The following is a 15,536-nucleotide window of genomic DNA, read 5'->3' on the forward strand; positions in this document are numbered from 1 at the left end:
TCGATAACCACCTGTTAATAGCACTTGATTGAAACATATTTGGTCACAGTGTTACATGGATAGAAAACATTCAATTAAACTCTTTCACATGAATATATTTTGAAAATTCCCAAAGGAACTGGCAGATTATTTTCAGTAACGATTAGATATTTCCACATTTTCCTCGATACTGGAAGCCCACCAGTGGTTAATACTAACTCGATAACCACCTGTTAATAGCACTTGATTGAAAAATATTTGGTCGCAGTGTTATATGAATAGAAAACATTAAAATAAACTCTTTCACATGAATGTTTTTTTAAATTTCCAGAGGAACTGGCAGATTATTTTCCAGAAATAGATCTTTCTGGAACTTTCTCGATGCTGAATGGCATCCAAACGGAAAGAATTCTGCGCGTGTATGTGTCGATCCTTCGCCGTCCACCTTCTCCAGCACGTTAGGCAACGATGTTGTCTTGTCGATGTCCTCACGAAAAATGAATGCGTATCGCCACCAGAGTATCGCTTAAGTATGATTTTTGTGTGTGATTGAATCGAGAGAAGGTGTGGTTTACGATGGCAATTTGGAAGGCAAACTAGAGGGGAATGAACTCTCTGAGCTCGAAACTTTCGGCGACTGAGCAATAATCGATTGCTTGCGCATACAATATTGGATACGGAAATATCCTACTGATGGGGAAGAATAATCTTTAGAAGCTTCCCTGCTAATTACAGTTGGTTGAAAAATTACAAAATCAAATTAATTTGATCGCTGTGTTACATGGTTAGAAAACATTAAAATAAACTCTTTCACATGAATGTATTTTTAAATTCCCAGAGTCCCATGGCATCCAAACGGAAAGAACGCGTGTATGTGTGTGTGTAGCGATGTCTTCCCGGGGAATCGTTTGTGGCATCACTCTCCTCCTGATAGATTCCCTTCTGGCCTAAGGTGCACAAACAGGCTCTTGGTGACACCGTTCATCCGCGCTTTCATGATAAACGAAGAGCTTCACCACAACAGCGACAACATGCTCCAATCGCTGTTCAATTAGAACTGAGTGGATTTCCGAGCGGCGTTTTCTTATATACCGATTGGTGATTTCAATAGCCTGTTTCGAGAACAATTTTAAGGCTATTGAAACAAGTTTTTGGATCAAAAAGTAACAAGTATATAACGCGTAGACATTTTATCTTTCGAATGAAGTGTTTATCATACCATTTCGTTCAGTTGTTCAGGAGCTATTAACGCTCAAAATCTCGGTCTACGGCGTAACGCTTTCGGTTTCGAAACTTTGATTTTACACCCCGGTATAGTAATGAAAGACGTAGTCCTACGTCAAAAAAAGTCTGTAGTGTGCGGGGGCTCTAACCCAGCAAACATTAAATCGCATAACAAGCGTATATATAACATCATATGCCCTAAAATTTGGTTGGCATATAATGCGCCTAACTGGCATATGCATGCAAAAGTGGAGGCCATATTCATACATGGCAAATGCTTACCGAATTTGTTTGGATGAATATGCAACTTTGACCGGCTATAATAGCGATTATGTTGAAATTGAATTGCGATCTAATATGAATATATTCATGAATTGTCAAAGCACCAAATACCAAATACTCTTGCCATACTCATATATGATTTATTACAGACATAGAAAAAAAAACAAATGACGCAAAATATTTTCGTTAAATGTTTATTATAGCCGCACGAATCGCCATTTTTATATATGAGTATTTATGTATGTAGAAATAATATTTGTTTGATTGACTTGTGTTGGGAGTGGAATATGAAAATGGCACAGATTGATGTTTGGTGAAAACTGCTCCGATGTGGGTTCGAACTCCGGTCGTCTGGATTATCATCCACCAGCTATCTCGCGCGGCTATCTGAAATTTAATTCAACAGCGGTTAAAACGTTCGAGGGCATCATTGACATTTCAATATGATGTAATATGTTCTTTATTAGGATCTAATATGATTTACTGTTTCATGATTTTCTTCAGCATGCAACACGATTTACTACAGTACTGAATCGATTTAAATTATACGCTTATACGACACACAAACTGCATCAGCGTAATATACGCATATGATGCGGATTAAATATATTTTACGACAATGTACATCATAAAATTGATGTTTATTATACCGAATTGCGACTTAATTTGATAATGGTATATAAAATCGAGTTTCTACATTTTATGCGATTTCAAATATCACGCCGGCGATATTTGTACTTCTTCGCTTCTCTCTTGCATATGTTTGATTGTAGTAGTGACATAATTTTAATGTTTCGCGTTTTTGTTTAGTTTTTACGTTTTTCACCGTCCGATTTTTGTCCCGGTTCGTCCAACGATGTTAGAATATTTAGAAATAAACCAATTTTCATTCTTTCATTCAAAAATACACATTGACAATTAGTATAAAACACGCCGAAGACACACCGTTGGCACGGTGCAATGTGAGTGAATTAAAATGTCGTTGCGAGAAGTGAACACGCCCCGCTCACGCCACGTTGACTCCCCGCTGCAGTGAGAACATGGCCTAAATCACTCAACAAACAAAAATAGTTTGCGGAACTACAGTGATTTGCCTCTAATTGGACAGACCTGTATTCGGACATAAAAATAGAGATTTTATCGTTTAATGGGACATTTTTGTAAACATCCCTTCACTGAGTGGTGCCTCGGTATGTCCAATCAGAGACAAATAGCTGTACAATGTTTTTGCACAACGTGAATAAAATAAAAGGAATATTACTCCCCGCAGTGTCCATGTATTGGTAGGAAAAACAGAAACAAAAACTGTTTTTAAAACGATTGAATTATATGTAAATTTGAACATGTTTTTCTTTGTTTTTGTTCCCAATACACCCAAATATGCTGCGAAACTAATCATTTCAAAATTATAAACACTGTAATGATGATAAGATACAGAAAAAAGAACTTTTGTATCCAAAAAAGATTTGTCATCTCGATCTCAACGACTCATTTGTCGGAAAATGATGGGAAGATATCCTGCTACCTTCGTCACTTTCAGTTTCACTACTGTTCCGGCATCGTGGGACATAGCACTTCGACATCTCACTGAAATAAGTAAAAAGGGATCACAATAGTATTGAAGGAAGATGACATAAAATCTTACCTGCGACGATCTGATAAACGTATGCATAATAATTGCACCGGATAGAAGTACAAAAGATGTAATTTCCGATTCTAGTCAAAAGTCTTTGTTAAGATTGAGCTAATTTCTAATTTCAATCTTCCAAACGACTAGTTTTGTTGGAAATTCGCAATGTTTACAGGGTATCCGGAAACTGATAATAGATCATTACGAATCGAGAAATTCTGCCAACAAATTGCTGGTATCGTTCAATTTACTAAATATACTATTGTTTAGATTGTTCAAAAAATTTCGGCTCTTTCCAGAGAAACAATCAGGACGTCCATCAAAGAGGAGTTCTCAAACTGAAGTCTAAAATTGTGCTGTTTCTTACACGTGGTACGTGAACAGTCTCCAATGAAATGTTTTTCATCTGCAAACGATACGAACTTTCTACGCTATTTGAAAAAAATATGAGAGAGAGAATTTTTTGGTGGCCCTTTTGCGTCATTTTGTTGTAACTCTATAGTAGCCTTCAAAAACAGATACTTATTTTCATGTGAGGTCTCAGCCTCAGTATAGGCGTTGGTTGTAACTGTCTAGAGTAAAACTGAAAAAAAAAGAAAACCATTGAATCAAATAACCTTCACCATTGTTTATTGTAAACTGGACAAACATTTATCCCAACCATCTTTACAACGACCGAAACAACAGTCGATAAAGACTGGTTCTCATCCTTGGTTACATTTTCTTTACTAACTAATTAACAAAGCTGAACAACCCTTATGTTCTCGTACTGCGGCGCCCATATCCAGAAAATGTCATAGTCACATAATGTATACCTCCGTCCGATGCAACTTGACATGTTGCATCATTATCGCTACATCGCTTTTTTACAGCACAACTGAGAGAGCACACATTACTTATGCCCTTTGCTCTTTCAACAATTACTTTGACTAATCACAATGCGAACTTTTCACTTAGATAACGCTAGACATTTTTCAGGTGTTCAATAATGTTACCTTCTCAGTAATCAAATAAATTATGAGAGCTTGAGGATTTTATGTCTTTATTAGTTGGAAGGTAAAACTAGAATAGTAATCGCAAATCTAAAAGCATGTCACTTCTGCTTCTGGCATGGCTACTGTGATCTATCAACAGTCATGGTAGTCAAGGTAGCATCTCCCCCTCTAATTTGGTAGCAGTGGTAATCTTGAAACTTGATTGGTGGCCGGGTTGATCGCACGGGACGTTGCAAAGGTGTCAATGTCTAAATCGGCTGGGGAACATCCATTGACAGTAGAGTTTCATCTCCTTCACTCTACAACGTATCTTGATGATCAAGAACCTCGGCTGACTCAACGTGCTCCTCATCGGATGTTGGTTGATCCAAGTTCAGTACTTCATTAGGTGTTGGTTGATCGTTCTGGATCGAACATTGGGTTCTGTCCAGCTGAGGTGTTGGTTCAGCTGGAGTAAGTCCAAAATCGTCAATCAAGATGGGTAATGGTGCTGGTGCAGGAGCAACTTCTTCCATTCCCGTTCGGAGTTGATCAATGTGCGAACGTAGCACTTTGCGTCGACCAACTTGGCAGTCCAATAATATGTTGTAGTTGACGTTGCCAATAGCTTCGAGCACAACACCGGGCATCCACTTCCACTTCTCGTTTGCAGAGTAGACTTTGGAATAAACTCGAGCACCAGCTAGGAAACTTCGCTTGACTGGTTGATGTTGTGGGTGAAATTCTGGTTTGGGTGACGGTCGTAACAGGTCCGAAGTTGTCCTCATCTTGCGTCCAAGGATTACCTCGGCTGGAGATTGTCCACTCAGAACCGCTGATGGACTGGATCTGTAGACGTACAGGAACGTTTGAAGCGCAGTAAGGCTTGACCTCTCTCCTCCGTCGACAATTTTCTTCAGCGATCTCTTCAAGGTGTCCACAAACCGCTTGCCCGTTTGATATTGTGGATGATACGGAGCTGTACGGAAATGGACGATCCCAAATTCTTCGCAGAAATCACGGAATTCAGCACTAGTGAACTGGCTTCCATTGCTCGACACAATGACTGTAGGAATTCCAAATCTTGCGAAGCATTCTCGAAGAAATGTGGTCGTTGTGGAAATAGTCGGGTAACGAGTTTGCAGTATTTCCGGCCACTTTGAGAAAGAATCCACCACAACTAAATAATATTCTCCATCCACAGGTCCAGCGAAATCGATGTGGAGTCGTTGCCAGGGTCCTTCAGCTCGGGGCCACGGTTGTGGTTGAGCATGTGGTGGAGATTTTGCAGCATTCGCACAGCTTGGGCATCTACGAACGTAGTTGGTGATGTCTTCATCTATTGTCGGCCAGAAAACTTCGATACCGTCGCACCGTGATGGCCAGGAACCTTGTGCGTAGGAAATTGCCTTCTGGAGCACGGTATCCTTCTTAGTGGCGAATTTCAGGCTCTCGTGGGTGACTGGAAGATCTTGAATAGAGTCATGGAAACAGGAACTAACGTCATCTTCGACTCGAACCATAGCGATGACTGCTTCTTCGTCGGGTTTCGGATGGTTGCTGATAAGCCGGGAAAGTACGTCAGCGTAACCGAAATCTCGAGTTGATACGTATTCGATGTTGAAATCGTATCCCAAAAGTGTCAGGGCCCATCGTTGGAGCCGATTTGCGGTATGTACAGGAATGCCCTTTTTGGATCCGAAAATTCTCAGCAATGGTTGATGGTCCGTTTGAAACGTGAACCGGCGACCCCACAGCAAACGATGGAACTTCGTGCAAGGAAAAACCAATGCCAACGCTTCTTTTTCGATTTGGCTATAGTTCTGCTCTGCTACAGTCAGCGATCTCGATGCATGTGACACAGCCTTGATGATGCCGTTCGGAAAACGATGAAGAATAACTGCACCAATGCCAGTTTTTGACGCATCTCCTGCCACGATAATCTCTTGCTCTGGATTGTAGTGGGTGAGCAACAGACCAGAGTGTAGCACTTTTTTGATGTTTTGGAAAGCGTGCTGACACTCCTTACTCCAATCGAACTTCGTGTCCTTTTTCAGAAGGCTGTCGAACGGATGGCGTAGTTGGTGCATCTCGCGGACGAATTTGCCGTAAAAGTTGACTGCACCCAAGAACGAGCGCAAGGTGGGAACGTCGGTTGGTGCGGGCATTTCCGAAATGGCTGCAATCTTGGCTGGATCGATTTGGATACCTTTAGCTGAAACGATATGTCCAAGGTACTTACTTGATTTGATCCTGGTGAAATCGGCACTTCTCCACACGTAGACGGAATCCATAGTCACGCAGACGGTTGAAAAGCATGTAGATGATTCGGTTATAATCCACGAGAGTCTTGCTGTGCACCAGAATATCGTCGAGGAAAACTTCCACACCACGTAGACCCGAAACCATTTTCGCCATTAGCTGCTGGAATGCACCGGGTGCTGACTTGACCCCTGGAGCCAATCGGTTGAAACGGAATAACCCACGGTGGGTGTTGATCGTCAACAGCTTCTTGGATTCGTCATCGACCTCCACCTGAAGGTAGGCATCCGACAGGTCGATGATGCTGAAAACTTGACTGCCGGATAGCTTGCTGAAGATCTCCTAGGAAGGAAGGAAGAGGAAGAGGGTGGTTGTTGGTCTCTAGTGCTGCGTTGGGCCCAGTCGAGTAATCGGCACATACACGCACTTTTCCCCCCGGTTTCTTGACAACGACGATGGGTGCTGCCCAGTCCGAAAAATCGACCGGCGAGATGATGTCCAACCGCTCGAGTCGAACCAGCTCCTCTTCTATCTTTTGGATGGCATGAAAAGGCACCGGTCGCTTTGGTCGGAAAACGGGTTGGGCACCCGGCTTCAGAGACAGTGAAATTTTCGTCTTCATGCAGTGGCCTAAACCATCCTGAAAAACTTCAGGATATTGCTTAAGGAAGTGCTGATCAGAGGAAGGCGAAAAATTGGAAAGATTCACCTGTTTGCAGTTAGCAGCAAGCGGCTTCGACCATAAGTCAAACGCGTCCAACCAGTCCAGTCCGATGACGTTCAGATCTTCAACTGATGTGATGTAGCAGACCGATGCCATCGTAGTTTTCCCGATAGTAACCGGGCAGGTGAATTCGCCAACCAATTCGAGTGGTTCCCCTGATGCCGTTGATGCTTCTACGCTAGTCATCGTTGATGACGGTGAGCCAATCATTTTCCACGTGTGTGTGCTGATAACGGTGATGTCGGAACCACAGTCCAATTGGAGCTCGGCCGATTTTCCGTTGAAATTGACGGTGATGAACCTTCTACGGCTACGGACCTGCTTCACGATTTGAATAACCTTCGTGTTGAAAGGAACTCTTCTTGGAACCAGCTTTCGACTCCGTAGTTGATAATTTGGAAAACAACCACAGTAGCCGTCTTTGTGGCCCACTTTCCCGCACTGTTTGCAGGTGTGCTTCGAAAATTTGCTGTCCTTCACAAAATGCATTGCCAACATGATGATGGAGGTGTCTTGATGTTTGCTGATGACTTCATCTGGTTGTTCGGCTGCTTCTTTGACTGCCGAACTGCCTGGACCGCTGAAGATGTCGGTTTCTTCCCGACCAAAGCCGTGTCGTGTTTAAGATTCGACAGTCGTTGGCACTCGGTGACCAGTCCTGCCAGGTTGATTGTTTCATCTTGATTGGACTTGAGCTTCGACAGAAGTCGGGTCCTGACGTCGGTGTCCTTCGATGACTTGAAACCGCAGATGAACACCAGGCTCTTGAACTGATCCACGGTGAGCTTCTAAAGTTCAAAATCCTCACATTGACGGTTGACGATTCCAGCATACGTTACGAAATCGTCGACTTCGTTCTTCTCAATATTGAGGCAGTCGTAGCGCTTGCTGAACAGAGATTTATGCTGACCAAAAATCTGCTTCATCTCGTCTACAACTTCGTCGAAGGTGAAATCGCGTGGGTGGGACGGCAACAGGTAGTTGAGGAATTTCTCGTGCACCGGAACACTGAGACTCCGCAGCAAAAATCTAACCTTCGCGGCATCGTCCAAGCTTCTGCCATCCTGCCTGAATAGATCCTCGTACTTAGAAAACCAGCGATCGAAAGTCAACCCGTTTTCCGGATCGAAGTGGAACTCCTTAAGGTTGGTCGCAAGGGATTCGAGAATTTTCTCTGGAGCGTTTTGCTGTGTTGACGTTGCTTGGTTACCGGTGAACTGTTTCAGTAACTTCATCAAACGGCTGTTTTGCTCGGCCATTTGCTGCATCACAACGGACAACGGAATCCTCCACTTGCTCCAGCTTCGGATCCGGATTGAGTTCCATATTCGGTCATCTCGGAAGAATCTTCAGGTTTCAACCTCGTCGCCAAAAATGTTACCTTCTCAGTAATCAAATAAATTATGAGAGCTTGAGGTTTTTATGTCTTTATTAGTTGGAAGGTAAAACTAGAATAATCGCAAATCTAAAAGCATGTCACTCCTGCTTCTGGCATGGCTACTGTGATCTATCAACAGTCATGGTAGTCAAGGTAGCAAATAATTAGTTTCAATTTCAATTTCAACGAAAATGTTCCAATTTCCATTAATTTAAGCCGTTTACGGATTAGAAAAACAACGTACGTACAGCATATCAAAAGTCTTCAGAATAATTTTATTTCATAAAAACAGGAAGTGGGTTATATCTATGGTATAACCGCAAGGGTGACGTAGGACTATCGTTGATTTAGAGATCATTTGTATGAAGTTGAATCTGAATTCATTCTGAATGAATGAATATTTTGAGAACTTCGAAAACGAGAGCGTTACGTTGGAGGCACAAGGTTTTATGCAACCAATATTGGATACGGAAATATCCTACTGATGGGGAAGAATAATCTTCAGAAGCTATCCTGTTGATTGCGATTGATTGAAAAATCACAAAACCTAATGTATTTGGTCACAGTGTTACATGGATAGAAAACATTAAAATAAACTCTTTCATATGAATGTAATTTTAAATTCCCAGAGGAACTGGCAGATTATTTTCAGTAACGATTAGATATTTCCACATTTTCCTCGATACTGGAAACCCACCAGTGGTTAATGCTAACTCGATAACCATCTGTTAATAGCACTTGATTGAAAAATATTTGGTCACAGTGTTACATGGATAGAAAACATTCAAATAAACTCTTTCACATGAATGTATTTTTAAATTCCTAGAGGAACTGGCAGATTATTTTCCGGATCTTTCTCGATCCAAACGGAAAGAATTCCGTGCGTGTATGTGTGTGTGTGTGTGTGGCGGCTGCAGATCTTCCCGGGGAACCGTTTGTAGCATCACTCTCCTCCTGATGGATTCCCTTCTGGCCTAAGGTGCACAAACAGGCTCTTGGTGACACCGTTCATCCGCGCTTTCATGATGAATAAAGAGCTTCACCACAACAGCGACAACATGCTCCAATCGCTGTTCAATTAGAACTGAGTGGATTTCCGAGCGGCGCTCGCTTATATACCGATTGGTGATTTCAATAGCCTATTTTGAAAGCAAATTTAAGACTATTGAAACAAGTTTTTGGATCAGAAAGTAACAAGTATAGAACGCGTAGACATTTTATCTTTCGAATGAAGTGTTTATCATACCATTTCGTTCAGTTGTTTAGGAGCTATTAACACTCAAAATCTCGGTCTCCGGCGTAACGCTTTCGTTTTCGAAACTTTGATTTTACACCCCGGTATAGAAATGAAAGACGTAGTCCTACGTCAAAACGTGACCTGCTTTCTGATTTGGCACCCTTACTGAAAGATGTAGTCCTAGGTCAAAAGTCAACTGGCATCCCTGAATTGTTCATTGACTTTACAGAAAAATGAGAACATTTTGCAGCTGTTTGAAACATCTGGAAGCTTCAATGTTTCCTATATACAGCCATTTTCCCCAACAAATAGTGCCTAATTTGATTTTTGCAATATAAATCCAACCAATGAAAATGAGTCGTCGTTTTGTTTCCCAACTGAATCAACTTGCCTTGCTTTGGGTGAGATATTTAAAAATAACATAAACATTACGTCATCGCGCCGATAGCAATAAGAACATCAGCAATCCACGGAGTGACTCTCACAAGTTTATTGTTATTATTGGCCACTTCTACCCGCCTGCTGCTCGGTATTGGTGAGTGAGCGCGACTCATCTGTACACGAACATAGCGAATGACTACGCGCGCTGCGATACATACGAGATGTAGACAGACCGAACACCTCAACAGGGGAGTTACACTCTTGCGGAGCAGTGAATCCCGTTGAGGTTGGTTGATACCTAGGATGTGATAATTGTCATACTGCTCATTTCGATGCAAACCTAATGGTTCCGAACTGCGCGTATTTAGGCATCACTTAGCAACCAACGCCAAATTGCAGCGACACAAAACTGGATGTGCACTGTTGCATTGAAACCCTAAATTTTCAAGATCAGAAATACGCTTCGCCCCGCCGCGCGCGCTCTGATTTTTAATGACGTAAGGCTCGTCGTTCGTTGTCTTAAAAATATACATTTTTCAATGTCATTCGATGCCCTTACGCGAAGCGTATTGACTTCGTCATAGCCCAACCCGGACGCTGCATTCACCCGTCTCCGTCATCCGATGATTTTAGGGATGATTGGTGGTCTTAAGGGGCGGTGGGTGGCAAATGTGCTTGCACAAAATTTTCCAGCCACTGACAGTTTTCAATCGCTGGGGCATAAAAATTCATTATTGCCAGCAGCGGCGACACCGATGACGTCACCCTCGATTACGTATGCCTTTTTGATGTAGTACGTGATCGCACCAATACATCTCCTCTTTTATCGCGCTCGTGTGTGAAATGAAATTTCAACACTCAAGAGTTTCCTATGCATATGTTTCCATGCCTCTCAATCGTCAAGTGGGTATGCTGTGCAACGACAGATATATCTACGTAAGCATACCGCTACATTGTTTTGGATTAGAGGGGTCTCTGGATGGCATTTACGACGGTGCTTTGGGTTCACATTTCACGCTTGTGGCAACCCCACGGTCCGCGTTTTCCCTATGATTTTTTTCGACGTAGGATTACGTCTTTCGGGAACATATTGGGAGTAGAAATTGAAAAACCAAAATCGATTGCATCGTGAAATATGTTCAATTTCGCTTATAGACGGAGTTCTATGCATTAATAGCATTTAGCGTTCGCAGGGATGCCAAATGTAAGAAATGTCTCCGTTTTGAAGATATATTTAAAAATATGCGAAGCTATGAACCGCCTTGAAAATTATTGGAAAAACAAATAAAACCCTCATAGTTTCTAAACGAAATCATTATTATTTTGTTTTACACGCGGCTTATTAATGCTTATAAACATTAATGAAAATAAGCATTAATGAAAGTCCTATATGCGCATTTAATCTTCTTATATATATAAAAATCTCGTGTCACGGTGTTTGTTACCGAACTCCTCCGAAACGGCTCGACCGATTTTAATGAAATTAGACTCAAAATACTTGGTAGGTATGAGAATAGGTTGTAAACTATATATGATACCGGTAGGATACCGATAACCATACATTTAATGCCGAATAGGGTGGCTCTATGCAGAAAAAAAGATCTGGATATTTTTTTTCAAAAATTTGACTTCATACCATACATATAACCCTAACTTTTGACCCCAATTCCCTATTTTTAATTGCGATTTTATTATTTTTGTGTCAGAAATATTCTAATAATTTAACCGTTGTTCGTTTTTTCAACAGAACGAATTCATCTAAGTTGTTCAATGACTGATGGCGTAACGCCCGCTTCATTGAACATCCATCTACAAATACACAAGTAACATCAATTCATCTAAAGCAGGGAGCATCTCCGACGAGCTTGAAGCCTTTTTGAATGAGCACAATGAGTTATCAAAATTCTTCAAATCACATTTGCTCGGATTACAAAATGACAATCACGCTATTGCCATCACCCCTGACAAAACATCAGCTGGAGAGCACGTGTGTAGATCCAAAGCACAAGCGCTGCTGGAATCATGATAGCACGGTGACACGAGAAATTTAATGCGAAGAAAAAACAATAATCTGGAATTCATCGTTGACACACACCGTTCATACGACCCTCGCTATGTTCTTCTTCAATGGCACTAACGTTCCCAAGGTTTGCCTTCTCAACGTAGTACTACTTGCGTCATTTTCATTAGTAAATAGTTAAGATTTCGATGACGAACCACACGCCTTGAATGTATTCTGGAGTGGCAAGCTCAAGAATACGCGTGACTACAGTGCAAGTCAGAAGGGTTTCTTTAACGAAAAATCTCTTGCATAAACATTAGACCAACGAGACCCCGTCACAGATACTTAATTCACTATGAACATCATTTCTCATTTTGATTTAATATTTATGAACATGTGACGAGACAAACAGAGGGCGCGCTCGAAGGATTTTTATGTTTATCATATGGTGATTTGACATGGTCAAGAAACGCCAATTCAAGATATCGTAAGCTGTGCCAACAATTTATGGTCGACATATACGCGAAGGTAGAGATTGAACGACTGCAATTCTTACTACACAATCAACAAAAGCGGTGCGAGGAATAATACATTCACTTGCGAGACACTATCATGAGCAACGCCGACACAGCTTTAGTTATAGCCAGGCCAAAGCGCAATGCATTGTCATGACATTGCGCGTGTGTTCAAACACAAAATGAAGTTCGATCGTATTCGTCCCCACATATTGTTGGTTGTATTCTCTTGAATGGAAAAAGCGCAATTTTGCATTCTGTTCAAGCTCAAGTCCAATCGAGTTGAGCAAATGTGACAACCTTGCCACGCAATTCGACGTAAACAACATTGGTCTCCATGTTCCATTTCTATGAAGCAAAAATAGTAATGGTTTTTCGGGTGGAATAAACACGCAAAATTTAGCATTCAAACACATTCAAAACAAATTTAGCATCCAAACGAAATCGAATAATAATTTTCATTCAAATTTCAACAATTTAGAATTATTTCCGGAATTATGCCGATCAGATTGAACCACAAATACGGATGACTCATTTTAACCATTGTTTCGCGACAAGGCGAACGAATTTAAGAGTGTAAAAGTCGATTTCGATCGAATTGTAAAATCCGATCACTCATATGCATATATGAATATTGAGTTCTACAAATCGGTGAAGAGTAATAAAAACATCCATGAATAAAGGAAGCAATATGGCTGTGTTTCAAACTTAGATTACCGATAACGCGATTCCAAACAGGCCGATTAATCAGCTCCATTGAAGTTACCTGGCGTATCGCTGTTTTCCAATTTATGAACGAGACCAAGCTGTTATAAACTAATCCATGTTGAAAATTGAAGCAATAAATATTTATTTTCTATATTTAATTTTTTCTACTTTACTTTACACACTTACAATACATTAGTGTGTTTTATTCAACACCCAAAATATTCACTAGAAATAATTTATTTGGCAGAACAACGTTTGCCTGGTCAGCTAGTGCTACCATATAATTCTTACAAGCATTAAGATAAAACATATGAAAATAAGCATTAATGAAAGCCCTATATACGCATTTAGTGCTATCATATAATGCTCATAGGCATTAGGATAAAACATTCATGCATTCAGCATTAGATATCTGGATGCAAAATTTTGTCTCAAAATAAACATAACATGGGTATTTTATGCCAAAAATATACTTTTTTTTTTTTATCTGTATTATAGTGATTTTCAACTCATTTGGCTGGTTCGTCACTTTTTACTTCCATTTTTGGAAGAATGTCGGGAGTGAGAATTGAACTCGTGACCTTTAGCGTAAGAGGCATGGATGTTACCACTACGCCAGATCGCCTCCGCCAAAAATATACTCCCAAGCTGGCCAGCGAAACCCGCTCATACATGATCTTTTCGAATAGGTACCTGAGCGGTTGTTTTAATATGACTATTTTCATCTCATTCATCTAGAGACGAATGAACTCTCAGAGTTTAAAGTCTCTCTAATTCAATACCTTCCTTCCTTCCTTCATTCATCTATTAAACAGTGGTTCAGATAGCAAAGGCACAACAGAGAAACACACATGTTGCAGAAGTACCCCGGTTCGAATCTCATAAGGTAATTTTAATATAATAATTATTTCTCATTCCAAACAGTGTGCCGTAGATCTAAATAAAGAAGAATACTGATATAACCTCAATAACAACTTGACAATAATCTGCAAAAAATCTGTGTCCATGAAATGTATATGATTTTTTTTTGTTTTCTGTCGGATGATTTCAATGGCTTTTTCCTAGAAAAAACGGAAGAAAAACATCTTGACGTTTCTATGGAATCATATTTTAGCATGAATGATGCTTATTTAAGCCTGCCATCACAAGTGATGTTTTCAGATAGCCATAAGTAAGCTTCAGTAATGCTTATTTAAAGCTGTAACTTAAGCATTTAAAGAGCCCTAAGCATTTATTCAGTATTCTATATGTGAATACAGTGCTAATTTAAGATCATTTCTAAGTGCTTACTGGTTACCTGGGAAACCATTATCAGACACAATCTTCATTCAAAATTCACCCAATTCAATGCGAAATAAATAAAATTTTAAAAAATCTTTTAGACTGCCATTTATAGCATCACATACTTTCCGAAATATTTTAGCTATGGATGCTTTCGAAATTCTAAAAAATATCGACAATAATATTCCAGAAGAAAGGCACATCAATGTCATTTCTAATTTCACTCTTGCAGGTATAGCATCCCTCATGAGTGTATCTTGGCGTTGTATTTGTGGAGCAATTAAATCCAACAGTGTTTCCACTTGTGCAGGTGTTATTCTCAACACTGCTCTGTACTCTCGGGGATCATCATCGTAGAGTTCCTTCAATATTGTATTTGTTGCCCTCTTATCTTTGCATCCAATTCCTGGCCGGAAACCTTTTTTCTTTCTGCTTTTTTCGTATAGTACCTTCAGTTCAAAGAAATTCAGCACAAAGTATTTTTAAACACGGTCAGCGTGTGTTTTGTGATAAAATTGTGTAATGATAAATTCAACTGAAATCCTGTGACGAAAACTGAACTGAAACTAAAGAAGTCGATTTCGGATCAATAATCTGACAAATTCGGACCTCATTGCTGTTTCTGACTATTTGGTGGACATTTGAAAAATCGCCTGGCATCCCTGGTAAACCCGTGCTGTAGTATCTAGTTTCGCGCCAGCAGCTCACACTGTGTGAACGGACAGGGCGAGTCAACTAATTGTCAAGCGAGTTCACCGGGTCAGTAGCTGCTCATTGTCAAGTCAGCTACTAGCAACGTATAAATGGGCCTTATTGCTCAGCCATCTCATGAGGGATTGATAAGATTTTTGCGTCAATCGATTTCGGCACTCCATAACAATTTTGATGTAGGACTACGTTTTTCATTTATGTACCGGGGTGTAAGTTCAAAGTTTCAAAAACGAGAGCGTGGCGCTTGG

At 40.6% G+C, this 15,536-nt stretch overlaps 1 protein-coding gene across 1 annotated transcript; it reads right to left on the reverse strand.

Annotated features, from left to right (window-relative positions):
- Positions 1-1,865: 1,865 nt before the first annotated feature.
- On the reverse strand, positions 1,866-6,392 carry LOC129774535 (uncharacterized protein K02A2.6-like). Its single transcript, XM_055778286.1, has 2 exons — positions 3,131-6,392; positions 1,866-3,072 (listed from the first exon to the last, which is right to left on the reverse strand). The coding sequence occupies exon 1, from the start codon at positions 6,381-6,383 to the stop codon at positions 4,410-4,412; it is 1,974 nt and encodes a 657-aa protein (XP_055634261.1). The 5' UTR covers positions 6,384-6,392; the 3' UTR covers positions 1,866-3,072; positions 3,131-4,409.
- Between the last annotated feature and the right edge of the window lie 9,144 nt (positions 6,393-15,536).

This window comes from Toxorhynchites rutilus, chromosome 1 (genome assembly GCF_029784135.1).
Source record: "Toxorhynchites rutilus septentrionalis strain SRP chromosome 1, ASM2978413v1, whole genome shotgun sequence".
NCBI classification, from domain to species: domain Eukaryota; kingdom Metazoa; phylum Arthropoda; class Insecta; order Diptera; family Culicidae; genus Toxorhynchites; species Toxorhynchites rutilus.